The sequence below is a fragment of the Numenius arquata genome, chromosome 15 (assembly GCF_964106895.1).
Source record: "Numenius arquata chromosome 15, bNumArq3.hap1.1, whole genome shotgun sequence".
Lineage (NCBI taxonomy): Eukaryota > Metazoa > Chordata > Aves > Charadriiformes > Scolopacidae > Numenius > Numenius arquata.
In genome coordinates this window covers 10,010,283-10,026,537 of record NC_133590.1, presented here as the reverse complement: position 1 = coordinate 10,026,537, position 16,255 = coordinate 10,010,283, and the positions used below count along the sequence as shown (strand labels likewise).

Sequence of the window (16,255 nt, the reverse complement as noted above, 5' to 3'; positions counted from 1 at the left end):
CATTCAAATTTATTCAAGGGAGAGGCATTTATAACAACAGTGACCACAAGTTGTTACACAAAATATTCTTTATGTTTATTAAGTATTCATTTGAATTTTTTTGCAAGACTGTTACCAGCCTGTGCTATAAAATATAACCTTCTTGCAACTATTTTTAAGTTTTAGGAAACCTGGATTTGCTCATTACCTATGCTTTTATGATAACTATTTTTGTAATGCAATTTCTTTAAACCTCCTGAGATTGTGCAGGCATTATGGTTTTGTTAGGGGTGTTTGTTGACTGTAATATCTGCAGAACTGTTATTTTAAGAAAAATTTCTAAGAATGTTAAGCATGTTCATTTACCATGCGTTATTACAGTGTCTGTCTTGCATCTCCTACTGTTGCTTTGCTTTATCTTCTGAAGTACAGAACAGTTATGTGTTTCTGTTCATTAACTGACAACAGAAGATTGTACGTAAAGGTCTTACATCTCTCAGAAATGAGTAATTTATAAATGCATAGTTAAGGTGGTTTTCGGATCATAAAAGAATATAATTTGATACTCTGGGCCCAGTTTAGATTTGTAACTACTATTCAGACACCTGTGCACTTTGAAAGATGGTATTTACAGTACTTTTTGTATTTGAAGAACAAACTGACAGGCAAGCTGTTAAGTACAATGCCAAAGAAATGCTGATTATTTGCAAACAAGTGCTTCTTGGGTTTTGGCATTATTTCGTTATTGTCTCTTCCGAATATATGGGCCTCCGTTGTTACAGATTGACAGCGTCGCTCTTCAGTTGAGGCTTTTCGTTCCATGACATTCTCCCGTCCAAAATGGAGTCATTGCAACAGCGAGCTTCAGGCCTGCGTCACACTCCCCTTTGTGTTCCTACTTCTCTTCCTTTGGTATCGTGGGATTCAGAAAGATTGTTGGAAAGTTTGTTTGTTTTTTTTTTTTTTTAAAATACAGGAGCGGGTGACAGCAAAGGCATTGCTCTGGGAAACTGGTAGTGTTTCAAATGACTTTAAAATTGTGTTGTCATTGACCTGGTTTCATACGGATGGTGTCCCTTGAGTGACCAGGGGGACACTGGGGTGTGTTCACAGGAGCTGCTTGGATTACACTAAGGATGCGCAGGGATTTTCTGCTTTCTTTCATCAGCCACGTGTTTTCTCTGTCCCTATATAATGTTTCTTGAAAAAACCAAGAAATCTTGCTGGATTTTTCCTTGAGTTTTGCAGAAGCCACAGCATTTGGTTGTGATAAGGTGTGCAGCATTGAGAGAAGGAATAGCTTTGAGTAAAGGCCACGCTCGCACGTTCAGTGCTTTGTGCTTGGCTCCTCAGGAGCACTTTGAGAAAGGAGATAGGCTCTGAATAACATGGGCGTCACCACGGCGTAGACTTCCGAACAGCACGTTTTCCTGTTTCATGTTACTGTTTGTGACATCTCAGCCTAGATGTGTCTTTCAGCTCACTGAAATATGGACTTACTGCCTGTGGAGGGGCTTGTTTGGTGGTGGACATGTGTCTTTCTACGGGGCTGAGGCATCTGCAGCTTGCCTTGATGGGGGTGAGTTGGCCCATGTGTTCCCATGAACTCCTGTCTCCGTGGCCTGGCTTCATCTTTTAGCTTTCCCCTCCTGGGGCTGCCTTGTGTCTGCCATGAGGGGAGGCCAGATGAGCGGCTGGAACGAGCGGTGGTTCGAAGTGATGCTCTTTGCGTCCTGCCCTTCTGCCGAGCGAGGAGGATTTGCCACAGAATGTGAAGAATTGGGAGTGCAGGTGTGAGGGAGAATGGGGCGGGTGAGCGTGTGTGCAGAAGCAAACACAGATTGGGGGGGGAAAGGAAAGGCGAGGAGCGAGAGCCGGGGGGAGCAAGCACATATAGGAATGAGCGAACACTTGAAAATCAGAGCTTTTGATTAAAAAAAAAAAAAAATCCAATACAGCTTTAATTATAGTCATGCTGCTGGCACCACCATAATTTATATTTAATTAATCAAAAATGATCCAACTTCAAACATTAGAATTCATGCTCTTTAGAGATTCTAAAGAAACTGAGTAAATATTGTCAGCCGTGGTGTGGAGAGGGGGAAGGAAAAAGAAAGAGGGTTTGAAATGAGTCACAATCCATTGTGAAAGGTACAGGAATCTGCATAAAAGAACTAAATAAATAGAGTGTGTAAGGGGCGGGGGCATGGAAGAATCTGTACCTACCTGAATAAAACAGGGTTGTTAACACAGGAATCTTGGCAAGCTTAACCAGAATTCTAGTGTCATGTTTTAAGAGACACTTTAAGATCTCTCAGCTCTTTGTGGAGCTGTTTATAAGACAACAAAGGAAGGCAGAGAGTATCTTGAAGGCCATCGCAAGAATATAGAGGCTAGCCCTGAAAAGCACTCTTCCACAAAGATGAGCAAAATACAATACATCCAGCCAAAGCAAGCCAAAAGGGGAGGAACACAGTCAGAGAGGTAAATTGAAAGTCTTAGCAATGTAAAAATCTCGGGAGTTTAACAAAATAATCTGGCATAAATGGTTTATTAAGCATACATCCTGCCTTGCAACAATATTTTGTAAAGTGAACGGTTTATTAGTGTCGTGTGTGCTGGCATGGGGACAACCCCTGCACCTAAAGTTACTCTGGAAACCTCCCGGAGGAGAGGCAGCGTGCTCTCGGAGTTACCATTGAGCTCTCATTTTCTGTCCTCTGTAGCTTGGATAAGTAGAAATGAGGTGTCACACTGCTAAGCAGGTGTGTTGGGGTTCCTCTCACTTTTGAGGCTACCCTAGGCTTTTTCTCAAAACACATAACTGGAAAAAAAAAAAAAAGAAGGGTTTCCCAAATGTTTATGGTTATCTGTAAAATAGTTTGTGGATTGAGAGGTTGAAAGGCTGCGTTCAAAGGAGCTGTGATCCAGATGGATTAAAGAAATAAAGCGAATCTGTAATGTGCATCGTTCATCTTTTCCTTGACTTTCCCTCCAATTCTCCGTATTTATGGATGCATTAAAACAGCATACTATATGTCTGTGTTTCTAAGTAACTATTACACAACAACATGTTTGCATTTAACTTGTTAACCTCAAGATGCCTCCATCCCTTACCTGGGCCAGCGCACAGCTGACATCACTTAGTCTGGGACCAAGTCTTCCCTCGTGGAAAGATAAAAGGTGGCTATCATTTTATAAGACTTAGGAAAAATTATTGTCATTCTTAACAGATGTCTGCCCTACTCAGGAGGTTGCGTGCAATGGATTTGGTTATCTTGGTGACATGAGCTCCCAAAGAACTCTTCCTGAGATGCATTTGTGACCTTTTGGGTTAATTTGTGAGGACTTTGGCATTAACGTGCTACATCTGTGAGTGGATTCTGCAAAACCAGCACTCATGGAGCAACTCTGTGCTCACGAGTACCACACTCTGTGCATTACCGAGGACAGTCCAACAGCAACTGGTATCTGAAGATAATTAATTTGCAGACCAGCTGACTGAACTGGAAATAATAATTAAAGAGACATGATAAGTGGTTAGTACTTGAATTCTCCTGAGCTTGAATGTTACCACTTTTGAAGCATGATGTAACACTAATATGTTTCATCAAGCTTTTTCCCAAGAACAGGCTTGTGAAATGGTAACAGATGTATGCTCTAGGAAACCATCTCTTTGGTCTCCATCTCTGGTTTGTTTTTTTTTTCCCTTCTCTTTTTTGTTCAGGCAATTAATCTACTGGGGAAAAAAAAAAGTGAAGGGGTTTCCTCCTTTTTCATGTGGTATATGATCTATTTCTGAATATATTAGATGGTGTCTAAATGCTGTAAAACTGTGAGCATTATAGAATGTATGACTGTACTTCTACCGTGGCAAAACTGCCAGAAATGAAGAAATAAATGACAATAGAGTTTATTTTTTTTCCCTTTATTTTGGGCCTTGGGCAGTTATGCCTCGTAAATGAAGAATGAGTGCTGTATTTTGACAAACCCTTTTGTACAGAAGAGGCTGGTAAAATAAATAATACTGTGTTTTTAAGGAAGTCGGAATGCTGATGGGGATTCAGTTTTCTCACGCTCAAAATGCATGCTGCAAGCACCTCTGTGGTGAGAAACAGGTGATGGACAAGAAATAGGGTTAACTCATCTACTCCCATTCTCACCTTCTGGATAAATTAGACCTCCTCTTTTGAGCCACAAAACTTACTGATGCTCTTGAGAAATTGTCCCTTCAGAAGCTGTCTGGCAGTTAGCCAAATAACTACAGCATCTGTGTTGCATCTTTATTAGTCTAAAATTGATGCAGGTCTTAACAGAAACTATTAACCATAAAAATATTATGAGTCATCTGGAGAGGGAGGAGTGACTGTTGTCTGCCCATCACTATGCATCTGTCCTTTTTCATCATCTGTTGCTCAGTTTTCTGTGGCAGTTTGAAAATCCAACTGGAGTTAGTCTTTGGCTCCTCTGAAGGAGGAATTCTATGAAGGTCACAGCACGTTGCCAGAAATGCATCACTGTGGTTTTCTATAATATCCATACTTCCTACTTGTTTTGGTTTCTTTTGTTGTTAGAATCCTGTCCTGTGCCTTCCATGCCCTTGATATTAGCCCTTTGGGTAATCTTCTCTTTCTGTCTGACATTGTGGGACGGTTTCTTTCCACAGAAGCAGTTCCCAGGTCGGGAAGAATATATGCAGCGGACACAAAATTTTTCGATCAGAGTAAAGCCACATGCACTTAACTTGCTTCAGCACATACATACTTATTTTTTTCCGGATTGTGTCCTAACTGCAGAACCCATTTATTTGTTGTAGCTTTTTTCCTGAATAGCACTTCAGACAGCTGTGAACCCACTAAACCACAAAGGATTTGTAACCCATACGAGGCTGATATTATTGCTTGATGTACAGTATTGAGCCTGAGCATAGAGAGAGCATTTCTAGGTCAATGTCCAAACTATGAGAGTGTTTCTTAATGTATTTTAATAAGATACATCTGTTTCTCAAATCTTCTATCAAAAAAACCCACTAGCCGTTGTTTCCTGCTGTAATATTTATATGCAGTGAAGCTCACATGCACAGGTGTCCTTGATGATGCAGTACAGTGAAGCAGTTACAAAGTTAGAGTGTGTATATATATATATTTATTTTTTTTTCCCCTGATTAACTATTGTACTATTGTATTTATATTTTAAACTGAGTACCTGATGATTTCAGAGCCACTTAACGCCCTGTCAAGGCATAATCAGACAAAACCACTTTGTTGACTCTCCATCACATAACACCCTTGTAACAGCCTGCTCCTTGGGGGAGGTACAAGTACCTTGACCCTACCTCTACTGGAACTTATTTCAGGTCTGAACACGAGACTATAAGGCTTCAGGGGGCACATAATGCGGAAGACATCAGCTCCTGTAAACTGTGGCAGATGTAAATGAGTGCGTTCCCACTCCATGGGGATGACTTACTGATTTCTCCCCCAGATGTGGAGGGGATGGAGCAGTGCTGACAAGGACTGAAATAAGGGCCAACTGCTCAGTTGACTGATCTTCTCTTTGCTGTTTGAGACTTCCAAAGGTTGACTCTGCCTTGCTACGTACCTTTTGTTATTCTATTCATAGCGTTTACCACTGATTTTTATTTTACTTTATGCAACCAATGATTACCTTATTATAACAGTGAGTATTGAGACATTCTCCTCCCTTCAAACTGTAGCCAAGACAAAAAAGTTATTCCACGTGAGTACTCAAACGATGTGTAGATGGAAATGAAGCAACATGTGGATATTAAAGCATTTCCTTTGGCCTCGTTTTGCTCCTGGGAGAGGAGTTAGTTGGAAAGCATCCAGTTATATACCCCGAATGCTACGTGAACGAGGATAGAAGTTCTCGGAGGCTTGACACTAACAGAGTTGCTTTCTAACTTTTTTAATGAGGAAGAATTCCTTTTTCAGCTCTGGTGTAAACAAAAAACAGCTGCAGGGAAGGCTCTGTAGGGTAATGGTTAGAGCGGGGGGTCTGAGAATGAGGTGTGGCCCCATTAACGTCAAGGGAAAAACTTCTGTTATTTTCGGAATTTCACTCCCATCTCTTTCCGGCTCCCCAGCTCCTGTGCAAACTCTGCTGATGGGAAGTGGCCAAGTCCCAGATTTCCTGCACTTTGGAGCTTCTGTTTGTAAACTCACAAGGGAAATACAGGTAGCTGGTTTGCACAACACCTGGAGATTTTGTAAACGAAAATGGTAGATGTAAGCAAACTGTTGTCCTTTGTGATCTGCCTTTAGTTGCAATTGTGGTCTCAGTAGATTCCTCTAGCATCGCCTTAAGTTTCTAGCATTGATTGGGATACTCTGCAGATAATTGTCTAGCAGGTGGCAAAGTCGGAACTAATCCATCAATTGGTTAAATTCCACCTAGTCTGAATAATCCTGTTAGTAGCTGTTTTGCCCTTTCAGCAGTCACTTTAATTAATATTCAGGCTTGTGCAGACAGTCGGGTTTCTGCCCTGCTGAAGCAGGACTTGATTATTTAAGTTTAAATTAGAATTAATTTCTAAGGGTCTTTTTTGTCCCACGTCAAACACACAGAGCAACCTCTCAAAAACTTGCCATCAGTTCATCACCAGCTCTCTTTCTGCTCTGTCAGCCATGACCAGCTTGTCTAGTTCAGTCCCTTCCATTTAGAATGTGCTTGTACTTCAAGGACGTGTGTGCAAGTAACTTCTGAAACGGATGGGACTCCCCATGAGAAATTGATTCCCATGTATCTGATTGCAGCATTAAGTTATAAGCAGCAAAGTTTTTTTGTGGTGGAGAAGTACATTTTCCTTACACTATAAGCAGGAACATATTTGCAATGTCGTGAAATGAATTTATAAAACTAATTGAAAATGCAGGACTTCATCTGAAAACTTCTGAATGAAAAGGTTTTCACCCAGTTCTTCAAGAGGATTTTCTTTCATTTTGTTGCAGAGGAGCATGAAACAAAGTGAATACGAATTTTCTACATTTGGTGAAGTATCTGCTCAAGTTGAAGAAATCAAGTAACTCTACTTGATTTCTTCTTGTTTTGGCAGCTTTCTGCTCCCTCAGGCTGGAACAACTCTGTTCTCTTGGTTTTAGTGGCAGAAACTTAGCAGACAAAAATGTGGAATTACCACCTCAATCTATTTTTCAGATTCCAGAAAAATGAAACCCAAGTTTTCACTTTTCTTTGAAAGGTCACAGTAGGTAAACGGCGATGTTTGCTAAAGGTGTTTGTTTCTATAAAGATGTTGTTTCCTGACAGGGTTAAGTAACTTTTGACTGACTTAGCAGGAAAGCAGGAGGCTTTGAGACAGCATTGAGTCCTTTAGCAGTGATTTAGAGCCCATTATAAAGTATGATGTTTCAAAGATGCTGTTTCTTTTAAGAAGATAAAATGTTAATCAGGTAGATGAGTTGTGATACAAAGGCAAACCTATATGGGTTGGGGTGGGTAGCTTTGATTCTGAACTCCTCATGCCTGTGTTTTTGCCACAGCCCTACTAGTGTAAGGTGACGTCAGCATGATTGGTTTGACTGACAGAATTTTGGGACAGGGAGCTGATGTCCAGTGCACATTTGCACCACGCCACAGTGGCCTGTGTATTGCGGTAAATTTATTTTGGTTTGTTTTATAGCAACATGTAGTACTAGAGCCTGTATTCATTGTTCCCTCTTCATCGGATACTTCCAGTCCTTTCTTGCCTACCCCCGTGGCACAGCTTTGCCCAGTGAAGTGTTCATTGGAGGTTTTATTAGTATTAAGGCCACACCAATTGACTCTTCTTGGCACACCAGGTCAAGCAGGCTGCGCTGAGAGTTAAAAGTTCAGCCCGGTCAGCAGGTCTGTATGTCCAGCCAGAGAGAGAGTTGTTTGCTAAGAAGACTCAGTTGAAGTGGGATGGAATGCCTGCGGCAAATCTGCATCAGCTGCTCGTTCTTTAAAATTCAATTATATTAAAAGTAAATAAATAAATCATGGAGCATTGCAGTAGCACTGGATGGGAAGAAACCATATGTTGTATCTTTAATTTTGGTTTGTGAACAAATAGTATGGAAACCTGAAAAGATCTCCTGGAACTTTTGTATTTCTAGTACTTTATTCTTAAAATATCTTCTTGCTTTTGCTGAGCTGTACAACAGTGTTTTTACAGTCTGAGGGAGTGTCTGTGTTCTCAGGCTGTTCTCTGTTCTGCCATAAGTGGCACACTCTGCTGACCTCTGCACACTCATCTGAAAGCTCAGCCTGACCCAGTCCCTGTTTCTGCCTTGAGAATAGGCACAGCTGAGTTTGTCAAGAGTGGAAACCCTTGTTGCCTGGGGGGGCAACCTTCTACCTGAAAGAGATGTCAAGATGCAGAACAAGTTCACTAGGAATTTTTTTTGGCAGGAAACAGTCATTTTTTTTGCGAGTTCCTAAACAGTCTGGAAGGAGCAGATCTCTCGTATGGAAACTTCATGTGCTGTGACAGCCTCTGCGCCTCTTAGGTGAAACCTAGAGAAATGTGTGATATTTTTATCAATGTCATGTCTCTAGCCCATTTGATTCCCCCCTGCACCTTCCTGAATGTATCCATTCCCCACATCAAAAATATGACTGGGGAAGAGGGAAAAAGGCAAGCATCAGAAGTAAAAAGCTGAAATTGCCCTGAAATGCCTTTTTCTGGTGCAAGTGCATAGACTGATTACACAAACATGGACTGAAATTCGTTTCTCAAAGACACTCCATCATTCATAACCAGGTAACCCTCAAATCAGTGGGCTTTATGCCAACCAAGGCTTGCAGATGCATTTGAGGAGAAAGCTTATGAATTCATAGACCTTTTTTTCTGCACTGAGTTCTTTTAATCTCTCCAGAGCTCTGAGAATAGGGATCAGATTGTTCCTATTTCCAGGAAACAAAATTCAGAGATGTGTTTAAATTCTGAATGCTGCCAACCTGTGGGTAATTGAGGTGTAGCAGTGGGAGGTTCTCAGCAAACACCTGGTTCCTTTCAGTGCGAGTTCAGCTCTTGCAAATTTTGCTCTCAAACTTCCTTTCCCCTTTCCTGCTCATCTTCTTCCCCTCTACTTCTACCAGATTAACACAATGTCAGTTTTTTTCATTTTCTTTCCAATTGTCGTGTTTCCCAGGATAGCATTTGACTTGACTGTGCTTAACTATTGTTTTTGTTGGGGGTGGGTTTTGTTTTGGCAGATGTTTATTGAACAAAACAAGATGAAAAGGCAAAGTCAGTTGCTTCTGCAAAATTCTGCTCCTGATCAGCAGCTTTTGAAGGCTTTGGATGACAATGCGAAGCTAACCCACACGTTAGAAGAAGAGAGGCTTCAACACCAACAAAAGGTAAAACAGGATTACTTTTCATCTCATGCAGAAGTCTTTGAAAGCCTCCTGAATTTAAGGAATGTCATGTATTTGTTATGTTCAGAATTATTTGAGATCTTGTCCCCCATAGAAGTTCACAATCTAAAGATTGTAGATTGTGATTCCCATCTTCTGGGTCACTGGTAAGACAGAAATACACAACTTGAAGGTTTTTCATCCTGAAGGCTCTGGTTTAGTTACATATTTTATTCTGGATGCCATAAAGTGCGATTACAAGCATTAAGTCAAGTTCCATTAAATAAAGAAGAGAAGACAGGAGAATATTTTGGATGTTGAGTAATACAAATGGTATTTTGGGGGGAGTTTGCCTTAGCTGTGAGGCCTGTTCTTAAAGCTCCGGCGAGAGAATAATGGTAGGAGTAGGTAGGCAGTTCCTGTGCTTTCATCACTGCAGCAACACCAAGACTATATGTAATCTCACGTGCTTCTGAATGAGCATTTTGGAAGAATAATTTCCAGTTCATAGAAAACCTCTGCAGCTTTGGCTCCTTAAGTCTAGAGCAAAATGTATATATTTAGGGAGTTGGGAAGTGATTGCTACTTTGCACCTGAATGCTGCCTCCAAACCCGATACTCCATAATTCACCCACTGGCATCTGCACGAGTTGAGACAAGGGATTTTAAATAACTGACCTGCCAGTGCAAGCAGTTGGTAAGAGAACAAAAATGTCAATGCTCCCGTGCTTCAAATGAAGAAATGTTCTGAAATTAAATTCTAATTATGTGATAAAAACCCTGTAAAAACAAAAAGGGAACATCTTATAGCTTAAGTGCTTTAGAGCTACAGACGTATTCTAAAGAAGAAATAAAACAAATTAGGATCATAATAGAAAATTCTGACATCTCTCAAAAAATCTCTCCAGCTCTCAGTCAAAAGTGTCATCTTTCTGGGACTTGTAGTTCGCTCCTATATTATAACATCATGTTTTCAGGAATAACTGTGCCTAATGGGTTATTTGTCAAAAGGAAGGACAGAATATATCTTTTATTGTAATGAATACTATTGTTTTCCAACTGCAGATCAAAGAATTAGAAGAGCAGCTGGAGAATCAAACGCTGCATAAGGAGATCAGTCGTCTTAAACAGCAACTAGAACTTTTGGAAGAAGATAAAAAGGAACTAGAGCTTAAGTGTCAGAATGCAGAAGAAAAAGCTAGAGACCTAAAGCATTCAGGTAAAATAATGTAATAATTTTCATTTTAGAGGTACAATGGGGGGGTGAGCGGTGCATGTCTAATAGAATTATACATGTTACATTTGAGACCTCAGAAGCAAGTTTTTGTGTAGCTGAGACCTAGAGCTGCGCTTCACAAGACAAAGTACAGCAGCTGCCTTCAACCTCAGAACTGTTGTGTCCAGAATGTGTATGGAAGAATAACCTTGTAAAACTTCTGTAAGGTATAAAAATAGTGTCGTTAGATTGCCCTGAGTCTTACAGATGGGTATAGACATGTGAATGGGTTTCTGTGTGACAGACACAAATCTTTGTAGTTAGTCAAAATGTATCCTCTTACCTAGTTATTAAAATAATTAAAATGGGAAGACTCTGCTCTTTTTTTTTTGGTGGGTTTTTATTTTTTTGCAAAGGTGCACAGTGATTTATCAGACTGTAGAGTCTGCATTGTATGAATCGTACAAAAACATCCCATAATTATCGAGCTACCTAACCGCTTAATAGACGGTAGAAGACACCAGTGGAAATAAAGGCACGATTTAGCTCTTCATATTGACATGTGAGAAAACAGTTTCTGCTGATGTGAGAGGATCTGAGGGTTGTTTGGTTTGTTGTTTGTTTTTTTTTAAACAGGTATTAGAAAGGTAAGTCCTACCTTCAGAGCCCTCCAAAGGGAGGGAGCCAAACAAATCCAGTGGGCTTTTGTGACTCAGATCCATGAGAATTACACATCTAAATCTCTGTACTTTGGTCAAATATTTTGTTTCACGTCAAGTGACTGAGAGGAAGGAAACACTCTTGCTGGCTGGTGGGTGTCTGTCTCTAAAGATTTAAACCAACGCCTGAGGAATACTGACAGGAAAGGGTCACAGGATACTTTGGAGGGGGCAACTGTTGCAGTGCAGATGTTCCTGCAGTTATTGCCATCAGGATGGAGCCGGGCTTCTCTGCAGCATCCTGTCTATTGAATGAGAAAATTTCTGACCTAATGCTCTTTATTTAAAATTGCTTTTAAAAAGGGCCCCTGGTGTGTGTGGCCTCGCTACAGGGCATGTGGGGCTATTGCTGGTGAAATATTTGCATGTGCCTTTGCTTCCAGTCCTTGTTCAGCTCATGGCTGAAGCAGGTGCCAGTTGTGAGCGTGATGCCTGGTCAGGGAAGCGTTTGAGCCCCGTCAGAGGAGGCCAAAATCCCTATCATGAGTTATGACTCCATGTATAGCAACGCTTTTCTGACACATAACCTGGATATGTGCTTCAGAAGGAATTTATCAGCATCAAGAATGTACCTGGAATTTAAAGTCACTCAGTTGAATATTTTTTTTTTCCTTTTAAAAGTAAATGTTAAAGATTGTAATTGTAATTTGAATCCATCATTACGAGAACAAAGAACTGTATCCACTTTGGAAGTAATATTCTGTACTTCTGCTGTAATTCCTATTGTATTCAGAACAATTTTTAAGAATTTTTGTAACTAAAAGAAATTTAAGATGTTTTTTATTCTGTTTCTGCCCTTCCCCAGTTAATTACACTTGACAACATTTCAAGCACAGAAAAGTAATTTCCCCATTTTAGTACTGACACGAAAACAGGAGAGGAAGAATCCATTCTGCCCACTGCCCAATTTTGACCATTTTTATGGGGAAAACCCACAGCATCAGCAAGACAGAGATTAGGTCTGGAACCTGAAACCATTCATTTCTTTTATCTCTTGTTAGTTTATTCTCAAATGCTACCTCAAATAGACTGTCGCAGGGATGTGATAAACTTTTCCGTGCTCCATCATTTTATATGAAGAATCCTGTATGAGGGAGAGAGTCATTTTAGTTTCAAAAGTAACTCAGGTTGGAGGTAACTGGTTTAATGAGAATCCTGTGCATCTAGACATTGTTCACGTTAGAAAATATTGCCAAAAATAGGAATTCCTAGCAGCTGTGTGGTTTAGTCTTGTTGTTTGTTTTTTAGTTAATTAGTAGCTTTTTTGCTTAAACCATCAGATTTGGTTTTTAGAGCAGGTGTGAGACACCAGGAACTCACTCTAGTTTGTTTTATTGGTCTTTGGCAGTTGATGAGCTTCAGAAACGAATACAACAGTCTGAAAATCCTCCACCACCTCCTCCACCGCCGCCGCCTCCTCCTCTTCCTCCTCCCCCTCCTCCAAACCCTATACGGTAAGTGCTTAAATCAAGGGTCACAGCAGTAATGCTTTGCTGAAGCAGGATACATTACATGAGCTTGCATCCAAGCAGGAAGAGTGTCTTTAAAGAAAAAAAAAAAAAAACCAACCAAAAAACGGCTTTCTCCATCTGTCTCGGGCTCTTTACCAGCAGGACGCGCTCTGTGCCCCACCTGCCATCAGACTCACACCCTCACCAATTCCGAACAGTGTCTGCCGTGCCCAGCCTAACAAATGGTCTAGACTGTGACTTTGGAGGAGGAGGGATACCTGTCTTTCTAAGTTTAGGAGACTATTTTTTTTCTATTCACCTGATAGCTGTAATTATAGACTTGTGAGGTGCTTGTCTGAAGCTACTGCTGAGAAACCTCCTTTGAACCAAAGGATATGTTGGATTACTGTGTCCCCCTTCCTGTCGGATACTGGTGATGAAAGTGCAGACTCTGTTGAGTTCCCACAATTGCTTTCATAAGTTAAAAAGAAAAAAACAAACACAAAACCAGAAAATCACTACCCTATCATCAAGCAGTTTTGGGTGAAATTATCAAGATTATATGTGATTTTTGCGAAGGACTATAAAAGAAGCTGAACAATATATGATGTTTCAGGCATTAGGCCCAAAGTAATTAACTAAGCCCTAAAGTGTGCTTAGTTAATTTTAGGAACTCAGCTAATCTTCATGTTGACTGCTTGGTTTTAAAAATAAATGGACTTTGATGACACTTTCTAACCAGCTGTAATAGAAATTATATACAGGATTAGTGTTAACTGCTGTGTTAAATATATGAATAGAGATGATTAGTAGGGAGAATTCATCCCTTTACACATCTTGCTTTGTTTTTAGCAACTTAAACTAAACATGTTCCAAAGAATTGCATTTGGTCTTTTGCTGCTTTTACGTCTGTTAACCCATGGGGCTTGCTTGCTTCTTGCTCACTAATGTGTAGCATGAATTAACTGTATGGGGTGTTGGGGGGGTTTGTTTGTTCGTTTTATTTTGTTTAAGTTTGTGCCCTTTATTATTTGGAATAGACAACAGTATTCATTTTAAGTCCTACAGTAGCTAAATCGGAGCATTTCCTTCAGGCACGGTGAATTTTACGTGCGTAGGGGTGGTTTCAGAGCGTGGGCACTGGATCCTGCTTTTTTCTGGGACAGAATTTTGACCCTTTATATCTCCGTAAGGAGCAATATTCAGGAGGGATTGACAGGTCCCATAGACACATCAGGTGCATGTAGGAGCTTATACTTGGGCTTTAAGATGAATCATTTCCTTGCCTGGACTTTTACGTTTTGACTATAGTGAAAGGATAATTATTTGACACTGTAAGAAGATTACAAACTTGGTGTTGGTGAGGAGATACTGATCACCATATTTAAGTGTCCTCTGGAGAATAATACTTCACTTCAATATCCACAGCTTTTCCTTCCTTTTATTATGCTGGAGCAGCTTCAATTTGTCATGTGTCACAGTGAGACACTGTCTTTTAATATTCAGATCTTGGAGTGTTTTGATTTGTGCCTAATATCTGTTAAAAAGAAACAAATTTCTCTGGTGCATTTTGATGGGAGGCATTGTGGGGGGTAATTCTGTTACATACATCTGCAGTCAAGAACTGTTAAACGAGCCTTTTGTAAGTAGCTGTATAATCAGGTGTAAGCAAGCTGTTTGTGTGTCACGTTCAAGTTCATTCTGACAGTGTGTAACACAGCACAGAATGACAATCCGCAGTTTCGTTTTCCCCAAAGGTCTCTCATGTCTATGATTCGCAAGAGATCTCATGCCAACACCAACGTGAGCAAGAAGGAGAAACCTCCTCAGCAGGAGTCAGGTATGGCTCATCCTTTCTCAAGTCATGCAGATTATTAAGCAGGTACTGCAGATAAAGCTCGTGAAAGCAAGCTGTGTGTACAGGTAGGGATGCAAATTCTTATAATAGTCAACATTAACAACTGCTGTCCATGTCCCAGCATGTTCATCTACCTTGCAGTCCAGAACTGTGATTGCAGCCCAGTCATATGTGCTCTGAGATAGAAAGTGGTGTCTTTGGCATTGCAGCTTTGGTACTGTGAGCTTCCTTGAGATCCCAAGCAAATTTGCGTAGCCCTCGTAGCAGTCTGTGCCCTTACAACTGAGCTGGTGATCCTTATCCAATTAATTTTTTTCCAAATGGATTTTAATATGAATAATTTTTGAGGCTGCAGATCAAAACCATTAAGGGAAGACCTAGCACTTCCTGGAACTGAAAAAAACTTATCTTCATACTTCTGGCTCTCATGCTTATCAGAGGCATCACTGAGCAGATTTCATTCACTTATGTGGCAGAAAAATTTATCTTTCTTTTTTTTGCCTTGGGGAAGGGGTGGTCGTGTTTATTGTAGGCTCACAGAAGGACCTGACAAGATATGGCAGCGTTGAGAGGCTCAACCTGTGCCTCTGCACTGGGGACACTGCAGCATGTAGCTGCAGCCAGGGGATGGCCAAGGCTTTGCTCTTCCACAGGGTATCTGGAAAAGGCAGAAGAACAAGCCCAGCAATCATTAAGCAGAGAGCAGGTTATATACAGGATAATACAGGGAAGTTTCCGATTTCCAAATGGCTTCTTGTTTGTGATTTCTTCCGTCTAGAGCCTCTCTGCAGAGCTGGTTTGTTAAATGCTTCAGTTTTCATCCCTCTATTCATATCTTATGAAATTACCACTCAGAGTTGACTGTAATGCTAATCCTTTAATAACACTGAAAACCTAAAACAAAACAGAATCTTGCACTAAGGTGGCTCTGCATGCAAAGTAGCAGCTGAAATTGCATTTTATTGTCGTTAATGGAAGCTGGAAACTTAGTAGGTTGAGAACAGGAGTTAAGTACAGATTTACAAATGATCATGAGTGCCTGAAGAGTCAGAGCTAGTTAGACAAGCATTGCCAGTTAAATAACCAAGGTTTTTCTCGCTGTTTCTCTCTTCTTTCTGAAACAGCAGGAGTTTGTTTGTAATGAATTGCTTAACTCATTTGCTGCCACTTAAACAAAGGAGGAGGCTGAAGAAGGGAACTTGGCTGAAATTATACATGTAGGATATAAATGTTAAAGAAAAAATGGCAGTTAGCAGACTGTAATGGTATGTAAGCATGGCTGGATTGTTGGATGGGGCCAACAGGCAGGAAGTGGGGGAAAGGAAGTATTACCCCTCCCGTTTTTCAGGTGAGGAACTGAGGAATGGGGTGACTTGGGCAGGTCCCTGGGGGAATCTTTGGGAACTGGTTACCAGTCTGAGAGAAACAAGGTTGTTGGTTTGGGTAAAATAATTAGAGAAGTGACCTTGCAACAAGATCTCTGATGAAGAATCAATCTTATCTTTCAGTAGAAGTTCAATTATGTTGCCTTCATTTATCAAGTTTCCTTACCTTGAAACGTCCCAGATGTTTTGATTACACCTTTTTGTTGAGACTGTTAAAAACAGTGATTGCATGAAATACTATGAAATTCACTGTAAGTTCTCTACACCCCATTCTGTCATTATTT

General features: G+C 40.5%; 1 protein-coding gene across 1 annotated transcript in view; it reads left to right on the top strand.

Annotated features, from left to right (window-relative positions):
- Positions 1-16,255, top strand: part of SHTN1 (shootin 1) — a 66,453-nt gene that overhangs the window by 33,380 nt on the left and 16,818 nt on the right. The window contains exons 9-12 of the mRNA XM_074158937.1: positions 9,199-9,345; positions 10,408-10,561; positions 12,626-12,731; positions 14,486-14,568. Coding sequence (XP_074015038.1) covers positions 9,199-9,345; positions 10,408-10,561; positions 12,626-12,731; positions 14,486-14,568 — 490 coding nt within the window. The remainder of the gene's footprint in view (positions 1-9,198; positions 9,346-10,407; positions 10,562-12,625; positions 12,732-14,485; positions 14,569-16,255) is intronic.